The sequence below is a fragment of the Callionymus lyra genome, chromosome 18 (genome assembly GCF_982586985.1).
Source record: "Callionymus lyra chromosome 18, fCalLyr1.hap1.1, whole genome shotgun sequence".
In the NCBI taxonomy this organism is placed as follows: Eukaryota; Metazoa; Chordata; class Actinopteri; order Syngnathiformes; family Callionymidae; genus Callionymus; species Callionymus lyra.
In genome coordinates this window covers 14,316,711-14,343,018 of record NC_141835.1, presented here as the reverse complement: position 1 = coordinate 14,343,018, position 26,308 = coordinate 14,316,711, and the positions used below count along the sequence as shown (strand labels likewise).

The window sequence follows — 26,308 nt, the reverse complement described above, 5'->3', positions numbered from 1 at the left end:
TAGCAAACATCACAGGAGATCAGTTTTTGGCGAAAAGTGATTTATTTCTACTTTCATTTCAGATGTACAAACATACAAAAAAAAGCCTTTCACATCATAGGGTCCATCAGTCACCGAAACAAGGTGCCTTTTCGAAATTTCTTTGGGGCTCAGATTTTCCAAAAATATACCTGATTCGTTTTTATAAAAACTCCAGAGAGGCTCCTCCCTCAGAAGAGGATCTTGTAGTAGTCGTCCTTGATGCTGTACAAGACCACCACCGCCACCCTGGAACACAAAAGTGCCACTTGAATCAGAGGAGTGCCTCAGGGGTCATGTCTGGTCCCACTTAAGTTTCATGAATTCGTTATGGTAGATGGCGCTTCGAGGAAGAAGATGCTAATTGTCGTGGTTACGCCTAGCTTCCCACCGTTACTCCCGCTGGAAGAGTATTTATTTGTCCATTCCCTGGCTGGATTCACTCAATCAGGGAAGGTTTGCTACGTCACACGATGCCCCTGCGTCTTCCTGGATTCCGACCTCCTGCCTTAAAAAGCTGCTCTACGCTACAAGGTTTCCAATGGTTTACCTCAAGAGTACAGTGGGCGTGTCTTAAGTTTTCACTTTGTTAATTCGACCAAGACGTTATTGGCTTTACCAAGCAGTAAAATATAGAATTTCCCGATGGTCTACGTTTCTACCTCTTTTGTGCAAACTCTTTTTTCAGTGACAAAAAGAGGTTCTGGTTCTGGATGCAATAGTGACGGCCGGAGGTGTATGGAAGCGCTCCAATGACTGGTCCTCGTTTCTTTTGGTTCCCGAGCCGGTGACCGGTTCTTCTGGGCAACGGTCGCAACAACAGGAACAAAAACATCCGAGGGCCACGTTCAGAGTCGCATCTGTGCAGGTCTGCTAATCAAACCCCCTACATGGGCGAATCGAAAGCAGAGGCAGGAAATTAAAAGCAAGTGCAGGAGCACACGGGAACCGCAGATGGACCCGAGTTCGACTTTTTGGATTCATCATGAATCATGAAAGAGAAAAGCCTCGAACATCCGGAGCTGATCTCTGTGGGTATTTCTGCCGGTGTCACATCAGGGGAAGCTCAAACCGGGGCCGATTTAACCTCTCGAAGGAAACGGTTCCGCCGAGGAAGATAAACTTCCCGTAACCCTCCGGTAATGGCTGACAAGGACACGCCCTCCGCTGCAATCCTACCGTCAATCAAACGCCAGACATCAGAAGACCAAACAAGCCAAATCCTTCCCCGCATTTCACCTCAGGAAACGAGATCAGCCGAGGATTTGAAGTCCTCCGAGGCTGTAGTTATCTGAGGGAGTCTTCTCTTTGAAGGCTGCCACCGCTCCACCTGGAGACTCCTGGCTCGGTAACTAGTCCCTGTTGGCAGCCGACTACCGAGAGATTTGACTTTTAATGACGGATTAGACTCTCAGAACCGAGTGTAGGATCGTGGGTATTTGAACGAGCAGACTTGTCTCAACTAAACTAATCTAAGCGTTTGAGGCGAGGACGGAATGAAGACGCGTCACTCAAGGTGGAATGTACGCGAATGCTCTTAGTCTTTGATGATTTTTCTTTCTTTTGAAGGTAAAACGATTAAATTAAAAATAATGTGACAGACCGCTAGTGTAGCTAGCGAGCTAGTTTGGCTATGTGAAGCTAACACCACAAACATTTTCTTGACATTTTTGATTTCAAGAAAAAATTATAGTGAGCACAATTCGGACAAGACACGCACCAAGATCAAAAAACCTTTAACACAACAAGCTCTCGGAACCATGTTAGCGTTTGTGACTTATAGGAGGAAAGACTTGCTAACATCTGATTCTTATGAGAGAATGCTAACTTTGTGATGTAGCATTGCTACGGGTGGTCTTTTATTTTGAAATTTAGCCTACTGAAGTAATGGAATTCACTGCAAAAAATGTGGTTTTGTTGTTGTTTTTAGAAGTTGAGTGCTTGTGTTTTTAAACAAAAAATATTTGTGTAGTTAAGCTTTACATTAACACAACACCATGTGTCGTTATGGTAAAACTTTTTTGAAAATACGGCAACATTTGTGGCCCACGAGATGCTATTCTCGGGCCCTCTACTGAAGTTTGCGGGCGTAGTTAGGGACTCACGTTAAGGAATAAAGATCAACGTAATTAATGTTAGCATTTATACAACTTTGATTATATTGTTTAGATGCAGTCGATTAAAAATAAATAACACAAAGAGAAGTTAATCGACCAAATTCACATAGAATAAACCAAGAAATAATAATAAAGTTTTGCTTAAAGAAGTGTAGATTAAAAAGGTCCCCCCAGTCTGAGGCCCAGTCTCAATAATCACTGACCTCTGGTGGCCCTCGGGCCAGTCAAGTTTGAGACCCCTGCTCTACAAAAAAACCTCAGCACTCTTGGCAACAGTTTACCTTTTCATCATTTTGAAGTCGTGGATGGCCTCGCAGATGGACTTGAGGTACCTCTGCTTGGGCAGCCGGGACAGAAGCGTCTTCACGCTGCTGTTGAACTGCTCCTCGCTGTCGAACTGTAATAAAAGACAAGGAGTTACAGGATCCGCTCGAGCGACTTCGGAATATCTAAAACAGACGATGTTTCCAGCGGGTCTGGCTCACACGTCCTCGTGCCTTCTATACACTGAACGTCTTGTCTCGCCGACACATGTGCGGCCCTGTATAGGGTGGCCTTTTGTTTACACAGGACCGGAGCGTTTTTGGACTTTTACTCTCCGAGTCTCTTTGAAAACAGGCTCTGGGTTATTATAAGTGTCGGTCAGAAGTTTGGAATGTGAATATTAACACCTCTTAACAGTGCGTGTCTGGGAGTGAGGTCTGGCGCTGGAAAAAGAAAGAAAAAAAAGAAAAAAAAAGGTGTTCCCCTGCGCTGCTCATCAGGCGAGGAAGGAGCCGGGATCCCCTTTTCCTGTCTGGGACTTTGACGTGTAACGGCCATTCTTTCCAGCGCTCCGCCCGCGCCATTCTCACCGACAGGAAGTGGCCTTTTATTAACTCGACAAGGTTCTTGATGCAACCAGTAGGAACTAACCTCCAGGGACAGGAAGTTGATCAAGGTTTCCTTCTGCAGGTCCACCTGAGGAATTTAAAAACACATTCACAGTTACATAAACACGCAAAGGCTCGATGGAACGTGACCTCTCGCCCGGTTCAGCCACAATAACAAGCGGGTATTAGCTTCATGCTACTCTTTTAATAGACGCTTTTCAAATGACTTTAACCCTTGTGTTATCTCAGGGTCAAGGTGACCCGTAGGCTCAAACACAAATGTGTTAACATGGGGTTAAACAGGTTTATGAGCCAAAAAAGTAATTTCCAATAATGTTATTTAATGGATTTATCTTATTACTATGATTACACTCAAATAACAATTTAAACTTATTTTACTTGATCATTTTACATTTGATTAAAAGAACTTTGTATTTATTTAAACAGCTATTGAATCTTTTGGACTATGACAAGAACCATTTACAATTCAATGTTATTTAAATGTATTTTTCTTCTGTTTTACTATATCAGGAACATCAACATTGACATTTTAAATCTTCAAAAGTGCTTCACTTTTATAGGGAACATCCTCATAAAATAAACTTTCTTTTTTTTTAAAATAAATAATCAATGTCAATTTTCACAATTTATTTAAGTAAATTTAAATACTTTACGTCACCTTTAAAAATGTGTTAAAATCGTCTCAAAATTAATTATTTTTTCCCCTCATCTCTTGCTAACAAAAACATTGATACAAGTCTGAATTCTTTTTTTCGACAGGAAATCATGTCCTATTTTTATTCTCTGTGGAATCTTGTCGTTTGATTATGTCTCGCCGGATCACGCAAGGGCCCAAAAAAAGGAATTCAGAAGATGGGACTTGTTATGACGCGATATTAGAGACTAATTCACTTCTGACATCTGAAAAAAATGTTTTTGGATCGTGTCAAATTCAATTGATGTTCGACGTGAAACACTCGGATTGATGCGTTATACTCTTGTGGGGCCTGAAGGAAAGGCTAAGCATGCTGGGAAACCATCTGTCAGACGTCGCTGAACTCAATAACTTAAGCTTGTTTGTCGTGTTCGACCCGAACATGCGACGTTTCCTTCACTGCTCGGCAGCTTCAGCAACACGTTCCTTTCGGAAAGTGACACTTTCCCTCTTGAAAAGCAGAACTCTCTGCAGGAAAGAACTAATTGGCTTCGCGGGTCTCTGGCCGGAGAAAAACGGGCGCCTCTGTGTTCCAGTCTCGGATGATGGACACGAGTGCTGCGATGACGCCGGCTCGCCACAGTGGAGGCGTTTATGTCCGTCACCTCTCAACCGCGGCTATTTACCACTGTGCCGCTGCTACGATCCAGACCCAAAAGCTTGACAAACATGAGGCTCACGAGGCCAGCGATCGACTCGAGGTATTTATCTTTCGGCGCGACCGCATCGACGCTGACACGGAGCTTGTTTGACGCCCATTGTTCTGAAGCGGGCGACCGTACGGAGTCCTGCCGAAAGCGATAAGGTCACAGAGACGGAACCAGAACAGGAGTTTGGGAGAGCGGTAAACAAACAAAACCACTCACTGCCAGGACTTCGATGTCGCTGCTCTTGTTCTGCAGGATCACGCCCAGATTCTGCAGCCGACTCTGGACCTGCGAGCGAGAGACGAGAGTTCAGTCACGGCACGCCAGACTAAACAAAAATCCATATTTGTATGTTTGATAAGGACAAGTTCTGGGACAGTGAACATCTCTTTGATGGCTAATGGCTCCTTCTGAACTCTGATCCATGTGAGAGGACTCTTGAAGCATGAAGGCCGCACACCAGATTACATCTAAGAAAAATATCACACGCCAAGATGAACTTTGACGTCAGACCAGAAACTTGTGTCTGAGAAAGTCCGGTCCAACTCCTCCAAAAATTTGCCCCCATTAGGCCTCGTTTTTTATATCTATATATTATTAAAAAAAGCAGAAAGTAGTGACTTTAATGAATAATAACTGCTCCAAGTGGCTTCATCCTCGCAAACCCTTAGACGATGGTGATAGAGGTGTTCCGAATAACCATCTGGATCCTGAAGTCTTTAAGTATTTGTCAATCTCTGTAGCGAGAGAGCTTCACTTCTTACTTATTGAAGGTGTGTGTCGTGTTAACGGAGTTTTCAAATGCTACTGCCACTTGCTGACAAGAATATATATACAGTATATATTTATTTTAATTTTTGTAAAAGTTTGCTGAAGGTTTGCACTCTCTGAGTACTTTTCTAGCTTTTATACAAGATGTGGTAGTTTTCCTTGTTCTTCAGGCAAATGTTTGGATGATTTTTGTTTGTTTTTGATCTCTATGAACCCCGCTTGCATCCCACTGAACACAGCAATTGTCCTTGTAGACATACTTTATATAGGTTTTTCTATCACCTTTGAAACTCTTGACACATGTCATAAGTCCAGGAACACGTTTATATCTTGTGTCTTGTATAAAAAACCATTTTAGAACACACTCCACATCTGTTATTTCTGCAAGAGACAAAAGTAAAAAAAAGTTTGAGGGACTTCATCACCTGAGTCTCATGTCGTCGCCTGACGCTGGACGAAACCTTCTCTATGCTGATGACGTTCACGTTCATGTTGCAGGTGCTGCTGCTACTGTGCTGCTCTGATGAGCCTGCGGAGCAGAACAAAAAAAAAAAAAACGACATAAGCCGAAATCTCCAAAATCTGCTTCTGCTTAAACTCTTGATTCTCTCTCGACAGAGATGCTGTGAAATCCAACCCCGAGACGTGTTTTCTTGGGCCGAACATCGTCGGTCACAGAACTCGGAGCTCCATGTAGTGAAAACAAAAGCGTCAGTGTCGAGAGCAGGAGTGAGAAGATCGGGATCAAAGATAAGCCGCGTCGGTAAATAGTAACGCGAGGGCCGGATCTGGCCGAGAACAGTACCTGTGGTGTTGAGCAGCGATCCTTTGGGGTTCTGGAGGGACAAGCTCTCAGGTATTTCCCTGCACAGCCAGAAGGAGACGCTGAGTATCACGGAGAGGAATCTGAGACTCAAAATCTCTTTACCTGATGTTCCTCTCTTCGAAGAATTTGGTCCGGCACTTCTGAATGATGTGGTCCACCAAGTCCACCTCGGGAATCCTCTTCTCAGACTGGCGGTCTTTCTCAAAGGACTTGACCTGAAAAGAGAAAATCACTTAAGCATTCACAGTCTTAAAACATCCAGTGCAAGGGTTTTCTTGTCGAGATATAAAACATGAATTCCAAAGAAGATTCCACAGCAGATCCTCCTGACGACTCAATGAAGCCTTTTGAATCTGCACAGATGAAACTGGGCTCCAGAAACAAAACGACCTCCCACAAGCTCTAAACTTGCATCTGCCAAGGGGTCTAAAGTCATAGGAAAGTCAAGACGGCATATAGGAGGAAAGGAATTACCCTTTATCTAATCTGGAAATAAGAAGAAAAAAAAAACTTTTTGAATCTCACGAAAGCTGTGGATAAAAAACAAAGTTTAAAACCTAAAAAGAAACTTTTGAAAAATAGAAAAAAAAAAAGCTACAGTTGTGAATCAAAGAGCAAAGTTTTAGGTAATTAAAGTAGGGTTTTTTATCTGGAAAAAAAACAAGAAATGTTTTGAATCGAAGTAAAATCCAGAAAAAAAAAGCTAATATTGAGGTCAATCAGATCCATCTGTACATATTCTTTGCACGGGGAAGTTTAATGTTTATTTTGGCAAACTGATCTTCAGATAAAATAGACAAAAATAAAATTAAAGCGAACATTAAGCGCACGAACCGCGACCAAAGCTAGTGTCTTGAGTTACATTGGCGAAAACCCAGTCTTTTTTCAAAATAAACCCATTTTCAGACAGAAATAATCAATATTTTGCTTCTGTGTAGCCTGGTAACAATTGTCTCACAGATTAGTGCTGAGCCCCAGGCATGTGGTCGGCTACCACTTCTTCAGAGGATCAGTTTTCTTCTTCTACTTCTGGATTAACCATCTCTCTACAGCATTAAATCTGGGCTCTGATGGGTCGGATTTTCAACGTTTTAAAGGGAAGATATCGCTTCAAACGCATTGAAGTTGAAGCCCTAGCGCCTCTAACTGGTCGCATCCCTCAATCCCCAAATTGTACAGCAACAGTCAGTACTAACCTTCACGTAGCTTCCTTCCTTGTCAGACACCAGCGCCATGCAGGTGATGCCAGCCAGTCGACAGTGATCCAACAACGTCTCTTGGGACTGAACAAAGCACAAGAAAAGTCCATGAAAAGAGAGATTGAGAAACGAGAACTTCCACAGGGTTTTAAAGTAGCAGCAGCTTCTGACCACAGAGCTCAGTGGACGGTTTATGTCTCTGTGGTGAAGGTTAACCCGCGAGAACGTTACGACACTTCTCCGCTCAAGTGGGTTTTTCTGGTTTTGTTCAACAATACCACTCCGGAGCCGTGGAATCACAAGGACTCATTACCTCAAACATTCCACGGGCGTCCTAGGATGGCAGTGGGTCACACTGAGGAAAGTTTGGGTTGGATCAGGAGAGCACGCGCCGTGTCGAAAAAAGAAAACCCACAACCCGAACCCGAGCGAATCCAGGTGATGGATCCAACAAAGACGGCGCGTGTTTGCGTTGGAACATGATTGTGCGACACAAGACAAACCCAGGGTTGTGCACAGAGTCGTCACCCGGATTTGGACGGACAGCTCCGGGATATAAATGTAACTTAGATGATGGATTACAAAAGAGAGCTGCCAAATTTTAATTTTGTGCCGCTGGAAGCTGAAGTGCTGAACTTTCTGGATTATTCCAAGATGAATGTTCAGAACCAGCGTTGTTAGGATGGATCTCTGATTGGACCTGGAGTCGTTTTCTTCTGCCTCATTCCAGCTGCCAATGAAACTTCGTCCTCTCTTAGACAGTTAGAACTGTTAGTAAGGAGCCAAGGCAGGATAGATTTTGAAATAAATAAATTAATAATAGGTTAAAAAAATGAAAATAAGTTTAGAATCCAAAACAATGGCTTATTTAAATGAGCTTTTAATTCAAACTTCTTTTGATTAAAAAAAAGGAACATTAAATATTTGAAACCACAAAAGAATTCAAACTTAAAAAAAAGAGTTAAATTCCTAAATAGTTTTTTGAAAAGAATTTGATACAAACTTTTCAAGATCATTTCAAGAAAAGGTTCAAATTTAAAACAGACTTTTGAATCTATAGAACAGGTTAAAAAAATAAAATGTTAATAAATCAATCAATTTCTGATTGAAGAAAATATGTTTTGAGTCAAAAAAAGTGAAACAAAAAAGTGAAAGAAATAATGCATTTTAATTATTTAGAAAATCTAAATCGGGAAAAAAGTTATATTTAAAAAGAAAAGGGTTTTTTTTTAATGCAAATATGTCAAAGGGTTTTCAATAAGAAAATTACTGAAAAATATTTTAAAAAAATAAATAAAGAGGGAAAAAAGGTTTTGACACATTGGCTTCAAAAATAAGTTAATAAAAGTATTTAGTGTTGGACTTTAAACATTTTTGAATTTGCACAAAAGGTTTGTAAAACCAATGAAGTTCTGTTCATTACAAATTATTATACTCTAAATGTTTTTTTCATGCTCAAAAAATACATATTTTTTCCCAAATATCCATTTATAGAAGCAACAGTTTTACCTTTCTAACAGGACTGTACAGAAACTGTCGATGTAAAACCAGCTATTTAAGAGTTTCTAAGGTCATGCAGATGGTGTTTTACAACCTGAAATACATGCTCAATATACATCATCAGGTCAGGCTGGCGGGAATCGAGCCAATCGCTTATAGAAGCACAGTTGTCTTTCTTGGCCACACACCAAACCTCACACTTTGTCCTGCACCATATGTACAAATTCTTATAGAATCATAGACGCCGGTGATGAGGTGTGGGGACGACGTCATTCAGATTACTGTGGGAGCAGAACATCGACGTATCCGAGACCACCACAGAACTTTAGGCTACAGTCGCTGACGCTCAGGAAAACTTTGATTTCTCCAGCACGTGTCCTCAAAAAAACCCAGTCATGCAAGAGTAACGAAAACCATCAAAACAAATAGACAAACACTGATTGAGAGCAGCTCGTGTAAATATTGAAGACGGAAACTATTTGGAAAGTCGACCCACACAACCTTTGCCTTATCGCTGCAGAGGAAGTAAAGGTTGCCAATCACTGAGGTCAGCGGCAAACGTGGAGGTCACGGAAGCAACAGCGACACAACAATAGGTCATAAAGAGGATGGAACGACGAAAACAAACCACAGGGATCTTTAAGTCGCGATTGACAACTGAGTTGTGTATTTATATAATCAGCAGCAGCCATTTCTGCCTGAAGAAAGTCTTGTTTTTGCCAAACCTTTTGTTTGTTTCTCAGAATGATCACACACAAATTTACCCAGAAACCACTGGGGGCGGCGGTGCGAGAGTCTAGTATGACCTGAATTGCACAAGACTATGTTTTTCAAACCTTTCGCTGAGGCTTCAAGACTTGACTCAGTATTTAAAATCTGGATGTTCACAGCTCAGTGGATGTCAAACAGAGAATAATTCAAATTGACATCCTTTGACAAACATCCAGAACCTTTTCAATCCCGCTCCATGTATTTTATATTTCACAACACGAACACAAATCCAATTACACAAACAGTTCCACAAATGTGTTATTATTAACACATTTAAATATAAAAAAATATTTTTCCAACCCCCTTTTTTTTCATATATACATTAAGTTTTCAGATTCAAACGTTTTTCTTTGGGTTCAAAACTTTTTGTTTCGGTTTTAAGGAATAGTTTTTAGATTCAAAACTCTTCTTCAATATGAAATAAAGTTTTGAATCTAAAAAAAAGTCCCAAACCTTTTGCTACACAATTTTTTTCTTTGAATCTGAATTCTTTTTTTTAAAACACATTTTCTTTTCATTTTCTATCAAACGTTTTCCAATTTGTTTTGACATACTTTCACGTTACAAACGATTCCCAGCTTGAAAACCCTTTTTCTTTTCAGATTATAAAAAAAGGTTTTCAATACTTCTTTGGATCCAAAACTATTTTAAAGTTATAACTAATTTTCTTACCAAAATTTTCTTTGGCTCCAACACTTTTCCGATTACAAGTTTAAATTTAAGAGATTTTTTTCAGTAAAAAGATTTTACACGGTTTTAAACTTTTTCTTAGGATCAGAAGAAAAAGCTTTTAATATAAAAAGACAATGTATTAAACGAAAGAAATGTGTCCAAATTAATGAACCTTATAGTCTCAAAAAAACGTTGTTTTAAAAACAAACTTGGAAGCCTTTTTCCTCACGGTGCACTTTTAATAATCTAGAATAGTATTCTGAGCACCAACAGTACAGGTTTGAAACACTCATGTAAACCTTTATTACCATTATTTTAACACATTTTCTCCCAAGTTTGTTCTCTTTCGCAGTTTTCTTGCATCATGCTTACTGGGAATATGACCGCAAAGAGAAATATCCAGGATTTTTAAAGCCAATACTTTGAGGTTTTTAATGAGAAGCCAAGTTGTGAAGTGTTTTTGACTGCTTCCATGAACAAATTGATCAGAAACTTCCCAAACCTGTGAGACGTCGTACGTAATGTCTGCTGGCACGCCGGCGCTCCAGAGCTTCTGGACCACATTGATGGCCCTGGAGATTGATGAATGACCCACCGGGACCACCAGCACGTCGCAGGAGCTCACTGACGGCTGTAGACGGGGGGAACATTTTTTAATCAGAGCGGTTGCCAGGTAGAAAACCCGTCTGGCTAGCGTCAAAGTCATTTGTTTGTACTTTGTCATTTTGTCAGGCTGATTCATGTCGATCCTATTTAAAGACTCACCGGCTCCTCCATGTTGGCGACGGCGGCGCAGACTTTGTCCATAGCGACACTGGCACCGACGGCGGAAGGAACCGGGACCGTGGAAGCCGGACTTCGGAATTCCAGAATCTTTTGACGGTAATATATATAACCAATCGTCGAGCGAAGGCAGTTTTAAATGATTTACTGTATTTTTTTTCATGCTTTTACCAAGTGGTCGTAGCGACCTCCTGCAGCCACGATGTCTGGAACAGTCCGCTTGCGCTTCTTGATGAAGGCCACGAACTGGAAAATGACCCCCGAGTGATGCTGCACTTTGTAGACCAGACCCAGGTTGACCACGACCTGAAGACAAGGAGACAAAGAATCCCGTAATCATCATCAGCATGATTCAAACTTGAAGACTTGCAGAGCGATAATCAGCGAGAAACTATGAAAGAAACAAGATAATTAACGAGTTAGAAATCAGACAATTCTGTTCTTGGACTCGGAGTAAAACACAAGCAACAGGATGGATGGAACTCTGTGACTCATGCGGTGACAGCAAAGTTGCCTAAGTTTCCCGCGTGTTGAGTAAAGCCAGAGACAAAAAACAAACAATGAAAGAAACCAGAGCATGGAAAGCAAGGGGTGACGAGGACATGCATGTAGAAGTTCAGGATAACTCTGATGAGAGGCGGGAAGTACCAACTACTTCCCACAGTTTGACTTTTAGTTTAATCCCCAAAATATCACAGCAAGAGGCTGAACACAGAGATGGACCTGAGACAGCACAAGCCAAGATTTTTTTTTTTTTTCTATTTTTGCTTACTATTTATATTTTGTTATTGTCACGTTGGCCCTTTAAGAAGTTGACGCTGTGACGTCAGAGTGGAGCCGATGTTGAGTTACGTCCCAGCATCTGATTGGTTAAAAGGATTTTGGTCAAGTCTTCTGTTGGCTGATTGGTTGAAGGCAGGACCTGAAGGTGTGTATTTTTGGAGCAGGTGTAAGAAATTAGGGATGAGTGAGAGCAGGGTCGAGTAAACAGTCACAACAAGAAGAAGAGGTTTTGTCCAGCTCGGATATTTCAAGTTGTGGAGAGATTTTTCACCAAATGTTTGGGAGCAAAGTTTGGACAGTTGGCCTGATACTCATGGTGAGTACCTCATTTTTAAACGTTATCACTGAGGCTGTAAACATTTTTACTGGCTGGCGTGTGAGCCCACAGGTTAGATAGAAGCAGCCTGGTTGTGTTTTTGTGCAGGTCGTTTATTCAAACGTGAATTCCTCTATTTTGCATCCGAACGTTGTCATTATCTATCTCTAAATTGTTAAAGTCAAGTTGTGATTCCTTGAATGATATTTATGGATAAATAAATGGTGTTGTTTATTTGAACCAAATTAAATTACCACCTTAAATGGAAACTAATGTGATTAAACTCTCTTATAAATGGATGTTTGACTTCTATTGTACTCATCAGTATGTATCCGTTTGCACAAAACTCTTTTCATTGAATTATTTACATTAGAAGATTATCTTAAGCCCCGCCCACTGAAAACATTTTCTGGAGACGTAGTGTGTTTATGGTAAACTAGACTCTGTGTGGTTAAGTCTCCACCTATAAGAGACTCGTTGCATAAACAAAGCGGGGCGTGATTACAGCTGGCTGGAGCCATTATTATGCGATAATGGACTCTGCTCTCGTAACCTCTCATTCGCTGAGATTTCAGATGGGGAAGAACTTTATAAAGTAAAAAATGGTCATGATGAGGGACTTCCTGCATCTTGAAGAGGAAGACTTTAACATTTGAATGATGTGAGTGAGTCAGGAAAGTTGGAGTTTCACATTAGAATTCAACTTCAAGAACCTAGGGCGCTCCCTAGTGGATGATTAAATAGAGAGCGCTACATTAACATCTCGATTTTCCTCACCGGCATCTTGACGCCTAGTTGTCGGAGCAACAACGTGACCTCCTCCAGGTCCTTGAGGCCCTGCTTGGCCAGCTGGGTGACGGCAGTTTTCTGTTTGGTGAGCGACGTCAGTAGCGGGGCGAGCTCCAGCAGCGTCCCCTTTTGATCGATGTACTTGTACAGCGTCTGCAACTGCAACAACACAGAGATCAGCCGAGTTCGTTCTGCTTCTTGTGTCTCATTCTGAGGATCAACGACACCTACGCTGTTGGTTGACAGTGAAAAGTTGCAGAATTTTGCCTCCACCTCTCGTTTGGTCAGCTTCTCGCTCTGTAGAAAATACACATCATCATTTCTACTAGTCTTCAATAACCTATTACACTTGACTATGAAGTTTTAACCGCAGTTTTAACTATTTACAATTTTAACAACTATAGTTATCTAGGCTGCTACAAATCCTTTACCAAAGTGCTAAATAATCTTCTTTTTATTCTAATGATCTTTTCAAGTCATTATGTTTTAATATTGTTTCATATGTTAATACAACAGTCAAGAGAGTTGATGACATTGAAATGAATAATAAAAAAGTAATTCATATTACAGAGTTAGCTTTAGCACCTACTGTACATAAAAAAATGTCATGATGTAAAAATGATGCAATTACATTTATGATTTATTTTGATGCTGTAATTACACTATGATTAATAATTATTTGGACACTTGCAGCATAAATATCTTAACAATTAATCATTTAAACTTATATTTATTTTTTTAAAACCTGACCTTAAAATGTATTTAATTTCTCCATTCTTAAGACTATTAATGAAGCTCTCCAGACCCGCCTTGGTCTTTCAACCACTTATTTGTTGTCTTTGTCTAATATGATCATCATCCTTGTTTAAGATGTGAAACATTTTTGCGTTTTTAAATAATGCTCATATTTCATAATGTTTTAGTGGTTATATTTCTTTGGAATTACATTTTATTACACAAATTCCATGAAAAATGAAGTACTACAGTTTGTTCAGCACAGATATTTCTCAGTTATAACATTATTTTAAATACTCTAATTACATTTTTTAGTACAACTGTATTATGGATTTCAATATTTGAGAGTCAGCGTGTTCTTTTCCAGAATTATAGTGATTAAAATGTGTTCAAGAAGTTGTCTCGTTGATGAAATGTCGTTGGTTGACTGACCATAGCGTCACACAGTACGTTGGATGCCTGGTTGAGTTTGTCTTCAGGGACTCCACTGTGCAGCAGGATGGCCTTCAACAAGCTGGTGTGGTTCAGGTAGATGTTGTAGTTTCGCTCCTGCGCTCAAAAGAACACAAGTTTACACCGATTAAACTCTGATTGTTTGACCCTCGACTCGTGCGTTCACACAAAGACGTGGAAAGGTTTGAAAAACAGGAAGTGTTTGGGACCGAAGCCAGAATCCGGGCCGGAGAAGTTCACGTCAGGAAAGCTGGAAATGGACTCCGAGAGGTGTGGACAGGAAATGGAAGGGAGAAAAGGGAAGTGGCAAACACAGATCTGGCTGTGCAAAACGACAAACAGTGTAAATCACACACACTGGCATGCTGGGAATGTGTGCGAGAATTGATGAGGACGAAAACAACACGAGTATTGGAAAGATGGCATCCTCAGGAAATTGAATTTGCTTGATGCTTCAAGGACACGGAGTACAAGCAGTCGAACCTGCAAGGCCGGGAATTCCTGGACTATTTCGGAGACTGTGTAGATGGTCTCGGCATCTGGGAGCAGGCTGTTGGTGACGGGCGTGATGATGTCGAACGCACACTCCAGGAGCTCCCGCGGGTGTGCACGTTCCAGCTTCCTCGGTCGGAACACTCGCTCGATGCTGTACCTGCGAAGGGATGCAAGATTAATAATTATCTTTCAACTAAACCTTGAGTGAGACTGAAAATGACGACTTTGAAACTGACATATTTTAAGTAAGAAAAAAATCCCATTATTCCTCCCGTGTCCCAGTATGCAAGGGTAACAGGTACTGGAACTCATCCCAACTAGATTGGCTGACGGATGTTTTCAGCCTGAATAGTCTACAGTACTAATACCAACAACAATACTTCATAGTGGTACTTTTGAATCGGCTTCTCACGATACCCTTTCTACCACTGATAATTCTGCAAGGGTTAATATATATTAGTAATACTAGTTAAACGAATAACGCAAATACTAATACTTTTTTATTCATTTATATAAACCATCATTTATTACTACTAGCTGTATAGTACTACCGGCTATAAGTATGTTACTACATTCACTACTACTTGTGATGCAAATAAAATACAATAAATTGTTTCTAATAGTGACGAAAATTGCTGGTACTTAAAATAATATCTGTACCCATACTTGTATATTATTACATATATATTATATAATATTGTATATAAATATAATAAATATCTACAAATGTAAAAAAATTCTGAACTAATAAATAACTAAAAATCTTCATAGGGCTAAGAAGAAAATGTGCGACGTTATAGATCAAGTATCAAAACATACAAATAAGATGCAAAAACTGTAAAAACCAATAAAGTTGAGTTCAAAATAACATTAAAGCTGTTAGATTTAAAAAGTATTAGTGTGGAAGACCATATACATAGTTCGGAACTGGTGTGGTAGATATGGATCAATTCTTTCTGTAAAAATGTGTAGACAAGATATCACATGGCTTCAAATGATTAATATTTAATTAATTAACAGTCAATATAGTGCAAATCTGTCTATATTGTAGCAACTTTAAATGAAAACTTATGTGTTGATTTAAGTGACTCTTAATTAGATGTTGGCCTCTATTGTACTCGGTCAGTTTGTACAAAATTCTCTTCATTAAAATATTTACATTAGAAAATGTGCTTAAGCCCCACCCACTAAAAAAACACTTCTGGAGATGAAATCTTGTTTGACCAATCACAGCAGAGTGGGCGTAGTTATGGTAAACATCAAGGTTTGTCACCATGCTATATCAAACCCATAAGTCTCAAACATCAAGGTACTCTTTATATAAACAAAGCGGGGGGGAGTGAAGGTATTATTAAGTCATAACTAATGCCAAAGTTGAGCCTCAGATCTAAGTTATTTATGCAAGCTTGTAATTTCACAGCACATTGTTGAACCGCAAAAAAAGATGTCTGCGGTGATGTTGAAAAGGAGGATGTTTAAAATCATTACCTCTTCATTTGGGTGATATTATTTCGGGCCACAAATCTTGCGAACGCCATCTAGAGAGGAGAGAGGAGTCGAGTCACAACGTAAAGATGTAATCAGTCACCGAGTGGAAACAACCATTTAGGGTTTCCTGAGGTGATTGTTGCCTCTCACTATACACTACACAGTTGTGTAATTAAGACTCGCGTGTGGAGACGTGAGTGGCTGCTGTGCATGTGTGTGTGTTGGGCTTACACGAAGGTCATAAGGCAAAGTCACCAGCATGCCGCTGTGGTCCATGAAGCAGGCCGGCTCGCAGCCTTCGTACAGCTTCCTGTTCCGTGGCAGCAGCAGCGGCGTCTGCAGGCGCACCGCACCTGATGTGACAAGCAGAAGACATCATCAGAGCAGAGACAAAGTGAGCGTAAACAAATAACTACAGCTGGACATCATCAGGGGTTTGCACAGAATCGACAGCAGCACCTGCACAGAACAGTGCACCCTTTGTTTCGCCGCCACCCAGAGGAGCAGATGTTGGGGTCTGACGGCTTTACAGTGGGGTCAGGAGAGCAGAAGAGGGGCTGCTTGTGTGGTGTACTCACTGTGCTTCTTGAAGATCCTGGTGATTGTCTCATGCACATACTGCTGCAATTTGGCACTGTTGAAGCTGAAGGTGCCCTGGAGGGGGAGCAAACAAATAGCCTCTGTTAGGATCAGACGCCACAAGAAAAGCACTAACAGACCTTCTGCTGACATTTTTCTGTCACTAACATGCGGGCAGCGACACCTAGAGGTGAGGAATGGCAATCGACAACCCTCGCATGTTTGACTCCTACCTTGTGGAGGTCGATGTCGTAGGTGAAGTCCATCACGGGCGACGTGTTCTGAGCGAACAGCTGGCCCACCATGCTGCGGTAGGCTTTGCTCATGACGTTGGCCATGGTGTGCTGCAGCACCTCGTGCAGCTCCGACTCCTCCATCTGAGGCGGCGGCAGCAGCTCGCTCTTCAGCAGCTCCTGGGCGGTGGGCCGCAGCGCCGGGTCGTGTTTCAGCAGCCACTCGATCAACTTCTTCTACAGTATGCAGAAGCAAGATGGATGATGGTCTTCAGGTGATTTCAAGAAGACTTTAGGAAAAAATGCTCACCTGGGTTCCTTGCTCGTACTCTGAGTAGTCATTAGGGAAGCCGATTGGTTCCTGGTGGAGGTAAAAAGTTAATATAAACCTCAGCCTTCTGTAAGAAGACATTTATATGAGACTTACAGCTCGCAGCTGACTCAAAACCGTTATCCGCTCCGACCCAGTCGTCATCGGCCTGTAGGACATCTCAAACAGGATGATGCCGAGACTGAACAGATCAACTTTCTGTGAAGAGTCCGCATAAGGTTACCACTTAGAACATTTTAAACTTCAGATTATGAGAACTATTACCTGATTGTACGTCGCTTTTGTATTTCCTTGAACTTCCGGACTAACGTAGAGGGCAGTGCCAACCATCCCTGTCATGTTACCTGAAGAAAAAAACGACTACTTAGTTGGTTTCCTACAGCAGAATGCAAGTTAGATTTAATAATAAACCAAAGTTGGGGAAAAATCGCCACATGATTGAAAAAGGTTAAGGGACAATTTTACCCAAATGTTTACTTTAAAGGTAAAACTATTGTGAAACTCAAACTGTCCTGACTCACTCACATGCCTCGAATGTTGAAATCTTCCTCTCCAAGATCAAGTAAGTCCCTCATCATGATATGTTTTTACTGTATAAAGTTCTCCCCCGTCTGAAATTTGGAAAGGTTGCGAGAGCAGAGTCCATTATGACGTAATAATGGCTTCACTCCTCGTCTAGCCAGCTGTTATCACGCCCCACTTTGTTTATACAACAAGTCCCTTGGAGGTGAAGACTTCCGGGATTGATGACACGCAGTTACAAACCTCGATTCTTGATTCACTAGAGTGGGGCCTACGAACATTTTCTGATGTAAATATTTAAATTAAAATAGTTTTGTACAAACAGACACATACTGATGAGGAAAATAGAGGCCCAAGATCCATTTAAATCAACACATTAGTTTCCCTTTAAAATAAAATAGACATGACCTGACAGATATGTTGGTTTTACAGCCAATTCTCTAAGGTCTTGTTTTTAGAAACAATGAATTAAACGATGTTCTAAGGATCAGTGGGAACCTCTAGTTGAAACGGTAAATTAATTATTATACCAGTAGGATCCGGTTTGGGTATCAACCCAGAGCCTGACTCCTCCACTTCAAATTTACCAGCAGCCTGTAAAAGATGAATGTTGTAAGTGTTTGTTGACATCAGGAGAAATGATCAACCCCTCAGTTGTATCACATTTTTGAGTCTCACCCAAAAGCATTCATTTCTGTACTAGTTCAGGAATGTTTTAGCTCCTACCACGATAGATAAAACAACAATTTGGACAAGTAAACAATTGAATTCCAGGAGGGAAGTTTGTTGTTGTAAATATGTCAAATTGTAAATTGAATCATCTCAGGTTGATAATTCAAGTTCTTAGTATTATAAAGTTGTACTTTTTGTTAATTCCTTGATAATATATTTTGAAAAAAACATTTTTTTACTTTTGCACCCTCTGTTATTGAAACACCGTTTTGATAAGACATCTCCTCTAGAGAAAAGTCCTTAGAACAGACTGGTCTTTTTCCAGATGAAAAACTTAAGTTACTTGGTGGTGAACCTAGGAATAGAAATGCAGCTCACCACGTTAGCCGGGTGGTCAGTCGCCAAACCAAAATCTCCAATCTTCACGTGGTCTTGGGAGTCGAGGAAAATGTTGACGGGCTTCAAGTCCCTGTGAATCATCCCCTAGAAACAATGACATTTTAACATTGAAAACTCTTGCCATTGTGCGTTTTTAGAAATGAAAGTTCACCTGTGCATGGATGTAAGCAAGACCATCTAAGATTTCCCTGAAGAGCCGCCATAGTCGATTCTGGTCTTCAAACAGACCTTGATCTATTGTGTCTCTTAAAGTGCTCTTTTCACAGTATTCCATCTGTTCGTGGAGAAGAGAAGTTATTGCATGTGCGGTACTGACACCTGGTGGCAGCGTCGAGTAACTACACTGAAACTCACTTGTATGTACAGGTAGTGCGCTATGACCGACTGATCCAAGTCTGTGCTCTCGGTTGTGTCTGTAACAGGCTTTTTGTTCGACTCCACCTGCACGGAAACAACTTTAGTAATATGAATTGAACCGTTGATCCCGTCGTGACCTCTGACCTGGGACATCTGGTTGACGCTTTCGTCGTCGTTTTCAAAAATGATGTCGCTGAGCGAGTCACTATCTGAAGGCCTGGATGACAAAAACAACATGGTGGTTTGAGTTTAGTTGTTTTTCTTCTCCAAATTGAATTGCTCACATGAAGGAGGCTCCGAAAACATCATCGTCATCATCTTCGTCATCTTCTTCTTCATCACTCGATTCATTCCTGGTACATTTAGCACTGTTGGATCGTTCTATGGAGGTGGACCACTCCACGGAGCTGGACAGCGCCGGAGGGGGAGCCACATCCTCCACGTCATCGGTGAGTCCCAGTTCATTGAATCGCGGTGGAGGTTTTCTGACCTGAGGCAACTTGTCCGCCGCGCTCTGCTGCTCGGAGCTGTCGTTGCTGCTCAGCACCCCCGAGGAGGGGATCTCACTGCGCTCGATCCAGGCGTTGTAGTAACGCACGATATTCTCATGATTCAAGCGCGAGAGCAGCGTCACTTCGCCTTTGATGCGTCTGAACTGCTTACTGGCCGGGTTGACCTGGATGCGCTTCGCCGCATAATAGCAGCCGTCGAGTTTGTTCTGGACCTACAAACAATGGGAGACATGTTGGATCACTTTTACTCGTACGTGAATATCACAATAGAAAATGGCTAAAACGGTGTTTACCCCTGATTTACAATTTTATTTTAATTGTCTCTGTGAATTATTTTTTTCAATCAAATGGGAGAGGTTAGCTTTAGAGATTAGTTCTCGGGAAGGGAGTGAGTCGGAGGGTTTTCCTCAAAGGTTTGAAGAGTCAGAGAGTAATTACATAATCGATTTTATTTAAAGGCTAGTAGGGCAGTTGTTTTTAGGCGTAGTACTCACTAAAATGTTTAGTTCAGGAAGATTTTCAAGTCCTGTAAAACAAGCTAAAAAAAAAGTGACATGGAATTTTCAACAAGTAGAAAAAGTCCAGGAGTAACAGTTTATCATTTTTAAAATAAAAAAGTTTACATTATAATTGTATCAAGTTTGAATTTAGAATAAATGTAAATTAAGGTTAATAATTGCTAAAATCTAAAATGTAATTCATCTATGAAAAGGGCACAACAGACTCACTATTGGTGTGAAGAAAATATTTTTACAGCCATGAATGCACAATTAATAAGTTATAAAATTATAATGACCTTAATAACGGCGCCGAAAGCTCCTTTTCCTAAAAGCTGAAGCTCCTCAAACTCGTTGAAGTAACGGGAAAACTGCCTGTGGACCCCAGAGATAAACGGAGCGTTTAGGATTTGACTGCGAGGGATGACGGAGGAGGCGAAGTCGACCCCAAGATCTGCGGGTAGAGTAAAAACATGAATGCGTTTCAGCGATAATCTCAACGACATAACACGTGTACACTGTTGTTGTACCCTCTGGGCTGCTATCTCGAGACTGAGGCAGGTTCTTTGGTGACGGAGGCTTGAGGAAGGAATGTTCCAGAAGCTGCTGGGGTGTCCAGCGCTCAGCATCGATAAGACAAAGACACCTGGGAACCACAGAGAGAGAGGGATCTTAGCTATGATCACATTAGAAAATGGGTGACCAGAGTTTTTGAAACGCACTTGTGGAGGAAGTCATGGAAGTCCGCCGGCAGGTTTGAAGGCACTACCACGGGATACTCTTTCACCTCTTTCCCCTGACTCAGAGCCAGCAGCATCAACCCCAAGTTCCACACGTCCCCCTTTTTTCCGATTTTCACGGGCATGACTATCCCCTCGGAAAAACGCACATGTGGCTGCTCAAAGATGTCTTCTTTGCAGATGTCATAGAAGCGTTTTGACAGGCTGTAGTCGGTCAGTCGCACGTTTCCCTCGGTGTCCAGCAGCACGCTAGAGGCCCCGAGCTGCTTGTGGACGACGGAGTTGGAGTGCAGGTAGTCGAGGGCGGCCAGCAGCTGCGAGGCGTAGAGGCAGAGTTTGTCGAGGGGGATCGGCGTCTGGCTGTGGAGGCTCTGGTTCAGGTTGGTCCCGGCGACGTGCTCCACCATCAGGTTGACCGAGATGGAGTCTTCTTGTTCGGTGGTCAGCAGAGCCATGTATTGGATCAGGTTCGGGTGTTCCAACTTCAGCAGGGAGTTCAGCTCATTTTCTGCCGCGTGGATCTAAACAAAAAATGTTTCTTTTGTCAAAGAGCTGATGTTACAAAAACAACTGCAGACACAACTAAAGAACACAAACAAACTGCTGGTTAAAAAGGAAATTAACATGCTAACCACAATGCTAGCCAGACGAAAAAACAAGCTATTCTTGCGTCTTAAATGCTACTGAAGTCTTGGACATTAATAAAGCCATTTTTAAATCATTTTTACAGCACAAACAAAAAGGTAGTTCAACATTTTTATGTAAAGATGCCAGCTTAGCTTGTGCCGGGAAAGGGTAGTGTTGTCAAGATACAAACATTTTCAATTCGATACAGATACTGAGGGAAATATTTAATACTTGATACCATTTATGATATCATAAGGATACAAAGACTCCCAAATTTCAAATAAATATTTTTTATTTACAAAAGAAAAAAAGAAAAACAAGAACCCCCATTACAGCATGCAACTATTAGCCAAAACCACATGTTCAATATTTATATTAAAAAAAAGAATCTGCTACAAGTTTCAGGTCTGAGGTTGAGGAAAAAAAGGATAACAATTATGCAAATATGTTAATGTTAAATTTTTGAGGTTCATTGGCTGTGCATTACATACAAAAAAAAGAGGTTGCGGTATCAATACTTTGAAAATGAATATCATATCCAGATACATTTTAGTTGTTTTAGTATTGATAGTTTTTTTGAGTTTTCGACCCCAGTTGAGGGTAAATACAGAATTTAGCATTCGCTCACTCATTCTTCATGTTCATGAATTACATTTTTATTTGTAACATTTAATTTTTCTCAAAGGTTATCTTGCCTGCATTTGAAGGCGAATTATCAAAGCAGTTCCTCACCTGCTTCCGGCAGTTTTCCAGCTTTTCTTGCTCCTGGCTTGTGAAGAACTTGCTCTTTTTTTGGTTCCAGCAAAGCGACCACTCGTAAACCACGGCGAAGTCTCCCGTGTTGGACTCAAATCCATAGTAAACGTGACGCCCGAGTCGTTCACTTGTCCCTGTTGGTAAACGAAATGTTACTTGAGAGGTTGTTGGCCTTTAAATATGTGTAACTTACCTAAACTCTTCCCCCTGTGGACCGCAAGCTCTCCAAAAGTGCTGCTGTGGAAGTGTAGAAGTTTCTGTGGACGCTGGTTGTCTTCATTTACTGTGTCACGTCTGAAATGAACAACAAATTAGAGAAAAAATGTACCTTCAACTTGATATTTTCACCTGTGACGGGTGCTGGAGGTAGTTCTTCGTCGGCTGCTGATGCCCTTCTTGGCTTCTGACTGGTCCAGAATCGAGATCCCAGGACTCGGAGGACTCTTTCCCACAATGCAGTTGACAGGCGACGAGGACTGTTCAATGCTTTCAAGTCTCTCCTTCGGTTCATGCGAAAAAAATAAGACATTTAAACTCACACTTGCTTTTGAACGAGGAACTTTCTCACCTGTTTAGCAATTTCCTTTCTCCGCTTTTCTTCTCGTTTCTCCTCCTCGCGTCTTTGGATTTCAGCCATGATTTCTTTTTCCTGCGCAAATGACATTCAGTATTGTTTGTCATCGTTGTTTAAACAAGACAAAACCCAAACAAGATGAATGCCTTCAAGGACGCTGGATTATATCATAAACAATCTGGCTAAAGTGATCAAATTTCTTCTTATACTTTTAATAGAAATGAGGGAGGAAATGGCTATAATGCGAATAAAATTAAAAAGGTATTTGTGTAGCCATATTGCTTATGATGTTATTAGATGGTTTGACAGAACTTTTAGGTTATTACCGAACCATTGTATTTATATAGCAAAAATGCTAGTTGCTAACTAAACTGAAGATGTGATCTTAAAGCTAACAATTTTATAAAATGTTATACCAGATGTTTATAGAGTTTACTAGTAAACTAAAAAGTGTTTGTACAGCAAAAATATATTCGTTATGTCATGAATAAAACTGAATTAACGTAGCCATGACCCTTTTTAAAGAGCTAACAATATTATAATATTTTTTAAAAGAACTTGGGCATTAATACAGCTAAACTGCTAGTCACCTAAACATAATAAATATACCAAGAATCTTTTTGAATCCGGACAGCAGAAAGAAAATGCTAGTTGTATTGCTAATAATGCTAAAGAATAAATAAAGCCATAATTTCATCTCTTTAGAACAATGTTATTGGACATTACAGCTGGTTGCTACAATGCTAGTTACCGATAGCATTTTATTGATACAGCAGAAATGCTAGATGCTAATAAAACTGAAAAGCACATGTTGCCATAATGCTACGCTAAAAAAAAGCTAACAATATTGTTAAATTCTATCCCAGATGTTTATACTGTAAAGCTACAATCAAATGATTGTGTTATTATAGCAAGAAAAGCTAGTTATGTTGCAAATGTGAGAAATTGATGTAGCCATGATGCTATCTGAAGAGCTAACAATGTTATTAAACATTATGTCAGATGTTATTACTGTAAAGCTACAATGCTAGTTAATGAGAAATTGTGTTAATATAGCAAAAACGCTAGTTATTTTGCAAATACAAACAAAGAATCAATGTAGCCAAGATGCCAACATTATGTTATATGTTATTACTACATTGTTAGCGCATTAAAAATAGCTAAAAATGAATTTACTGTAAATGTTCACAGAGGTTGTAATTGATGTTGAACGAGACCAAGAACACAAATAAATGGTCCTGAGATGTCGTATCTACGAAGGAAAAAACAACAACTTGGAAATTGGAAAGACGGGACAACATCTGTCGCGATTTCTCACCATGTCCTTTTCCTGTTGCCTTCGCTGGTCCATCCTCTTCTGCTCCTCCAGGTCTCTCTTCTCCTGCTGCCTCTGCTGGTTCTTCAGCATCTCCTCGTGGAAGGAGCGAGGCGGGGGTTTGTTGTGTTCGCTCAGGAAGCCCTGGATGTGGACGGCCAGCTCGTAAATCATGACCTGGAGAACGAGAGAGAGTCAATATCCAAAAAGTTTTGTATTCCGTTTATGTCGACTCACCTCGCCACATCTTGCTTCTGCCAGCTTTGCGAGTTCACTCTGAAGGGTCAGGAGGTTTTCGTTGGAGAGGCCCTTGCTGTTCTTCAGCTCCAGCTCTGGAGGTCTGGTGGGGGAAGTTACAGTTTTGAAAATGGACTTTGCAGGACTTTGCAGAAATCATGTTCAGATTGTCTGGTTCTCCAGGTTGCCAAGATTACTTCCTTAAAAAATATCAGCACTCGTATACGCAGATTTTTGTTCACGATATTCAACAGTATTTTTCATCTTTTCCTACTTTTTTTATTTTCAAATAAGTGATTGGAAAACATTTGTATTTTAAATTTGCAATGAACATTCGAATATTCTTGCATTCTGCTAGATGGCATCAGTCATAACGTCCTCCGCAGCTAAACAAACAATTAAATCCCTGTGATGACTGAGGACGAGAGGATACAGCCGCTTTTAGAGCCGATGTTTGGACATGTTTTGGTTTCAAAACAAACAAAAGCCTTAACGACTTCATCAAGAGTCATGTGGTTTGTAAAATCAGTAACGCCAGAGTCAAGTACTCGACAATACTATAAATGTATCCTTGTTTGTACTAGGGCTGGGTATCGATGGATCTTTTTCAATACCAGTACTACTACTAGCCTTTAAATTTCCCTTCAATTTTAAACCCTTTTTTTTCGATACACATTTCACTACATTGATTCTAACAATAATTAAATTGAATACCGTAGTACAAGTCTTTAATTTAATAATTGTTCCAAATTTTTTAAAGAAAAAATAAATAAATAATTTTCGGTGCAAAAGAACATTCACAAGTGAAAAATGAATCTCTCACTTGTTAGTTTTCAATCAAGCATGCAAGAGCACTGAAACTTGGCATTAAATTACATATTAACTTATTTAATTATATTCTGTTTAGTTTTAGTTAATCATTTAAGTATGGTTGATTATTAATTTCATTTTGTTGGTTATTTATTTTCTTGAATGTCTTAATGTCCTTTCAACCGTATTCATGTGTTGCATCGTGGCTCAGAGGACCACAATTTCATTTACTCTGTAATGTATGTCTCGATACGTGCATATTTCACGATAAAAGAACTTGAACTTGATTAAAGTTTCAGTGTTCAGTACTACCAAAGCACTTCAGATGTTGACTTAAGTTCGACACCCAGCCCAGTATCACAATATGTATCTTGATGTGTATCGCCAGATTGTAGCCAGTACACACCCCTAAAATATACTTATTTCTATGCTTATGCCAAAAAAAAGGGACTTGAACCAGACGAGGAGGTCTAGTGTGACTATTAACGGTTATAAAAGTCGACATTGCATCATTTAGGCAGTTGGATCAAGCAAGATTTCATCATCCTGTTTGTACTTTGTGTTTCTTATGATGCATCTAATGGGGTTTTTAGTTGAGTTTATGGGGTTCTGGTGTCACCCGGTGAGGTGGGTCGTCGGGTCTGACAGGAGGAAGAGTTTCAGGCACAGTTGGGGGGGGGGGTCACTACACTCACAAGTCTGGATACGTAGGTGGACATTTGACCTGCAGGTCCACGGTAACGTAGCACCCCTGGCCCGGGTTCAGCCCGTTGGGCCGCAGACACAGATGCACCTCCGGGTGTCTCTTGACCTGGAAGGAGGAGGAACTCGTGAGGAGCTGCAGGGACACATGTCACCTTCAACACGCCCACGAACCTTCCACGGGTCCTTGCTGCGCAGGTCCAGGAAGTCATCCCCGAATATGGACGAGAGCGCCTCGAGTTCGTTCTCCTGCTGGGCCCAGTAGTCTTCTGACCCATGAGTGTGGAGCTGCTGACGGGACATTCTTCAGACCTACATGGCAGCTCCGGGTCTGTCGAGCGCGGCGGGAAGGAGGAGGAGACTCCGCTGCTGCTCCTCTGTCCACACAAGAGCGTTTGAATGTTGGTGCGAGAAAGTTCCGAAAATGGAAACTAGTGTAACTCACGGATGCGTGGTGTCGTCGGTGCGCGATCCAGTAGTGGCGCGCCAAACACG

The 26,308-nt window shown here is 40.9% G+C and overlaps 1 protein-coding gene across 2 annotated transcripts; it reads right to left on the bottom strand.

Moving 5' to 3' along the window:
* Positions 1-23: 23 nt before the first annotated feature.
* On the bottom strand, positions 24-26,308 carry eif2ak4 (eukaryotic translation initiation factor 2 alpha kinase 4). Of its 2 annotated transcripts, XM_087779308.1 has the most exons (40): positions 26,259-26,308; positions 25,988-26,190; positions 25,807-25,922; positions 24,302-24,404; positions 24,068-24,241; positions 22,744-22,824; positions 22,524-22,675; positions 22,369-22,469; positions 22,152-22,309; positions 20,775-21,313; positions 20,583-20,698; positions 20,352-20,506; positions 19,328-19,767; positions 19,188-19,260; positions 19,041-19,127; positions 18,838-18,960; positions 18,666-18,770; positions 18,146-18,209; positions 17,358-17,437; positions 17,190-17,291; positions 17,073-17,123; positions 16,763-16,999; positions 16,529-16,604; positions 16,182-16,303; positions 15,951-16,000; positions 14,451-14,619; positions 13,947-14,063; positions 13,011-13,076; positions 12,768-12,938; positions 11,063-11,197; positions 10,874-10,981; positions 10,611-10,739; positions 7,163-7,249; positions 6,069-6,181; positions 5,946-6,004; positions 5,566-5,669; positions 4,589-4,657; positions 3,051-3,095; positions 2,417-2,532; positions 24-267 (listed from the first exon to the last, which is right to left on the bottom strand). In XM_087779308.1, the coding sequence occupies exons 2-40, from the start codon at positions 26,114-26,116 to the stop codon at positions 210-212; spliced, it is 4,980 nt and encodes a 1,659-aa protein (XP_087635434.1). In that variant the 5' UTR covers positions 26,117-26,190; positions 26,259-26,308; the 3' UTR covers positions 24-209. The 2 variants fall into 2 exon arrangements, with proteins under 2 accessions (XP_087635434.1, XP_087635433.1); XM_087779307.1 differs by lacking the exons at positions 24-267; positions 2,417-2,532 and having other exon boundaries at positions 2,548-3,095.

Coding starts and splice junctions, on each gene's coding strand:
- eif2ak4 (XM_087779307.1), bottom strand. CDS start 26,116: ATGTCCCGTCAGCAGCTCCACACTCATGGGTCAGAAGACTACTGGGCC. Junction 18,961..19,040: donor CGCACTACCTGTACATACAA/GTGAGTTTCAGT, acceptor CTCCACGAACAG/ATGGAATACTGTGAAAAGAG. Junction 17,124..17,189: donor TTTTGAGTCAGCTGCGAGCT/GTAAGTCTCATA, acceptor TACCTCCACCAG/GAACCAATCGGCTTCCCTAA.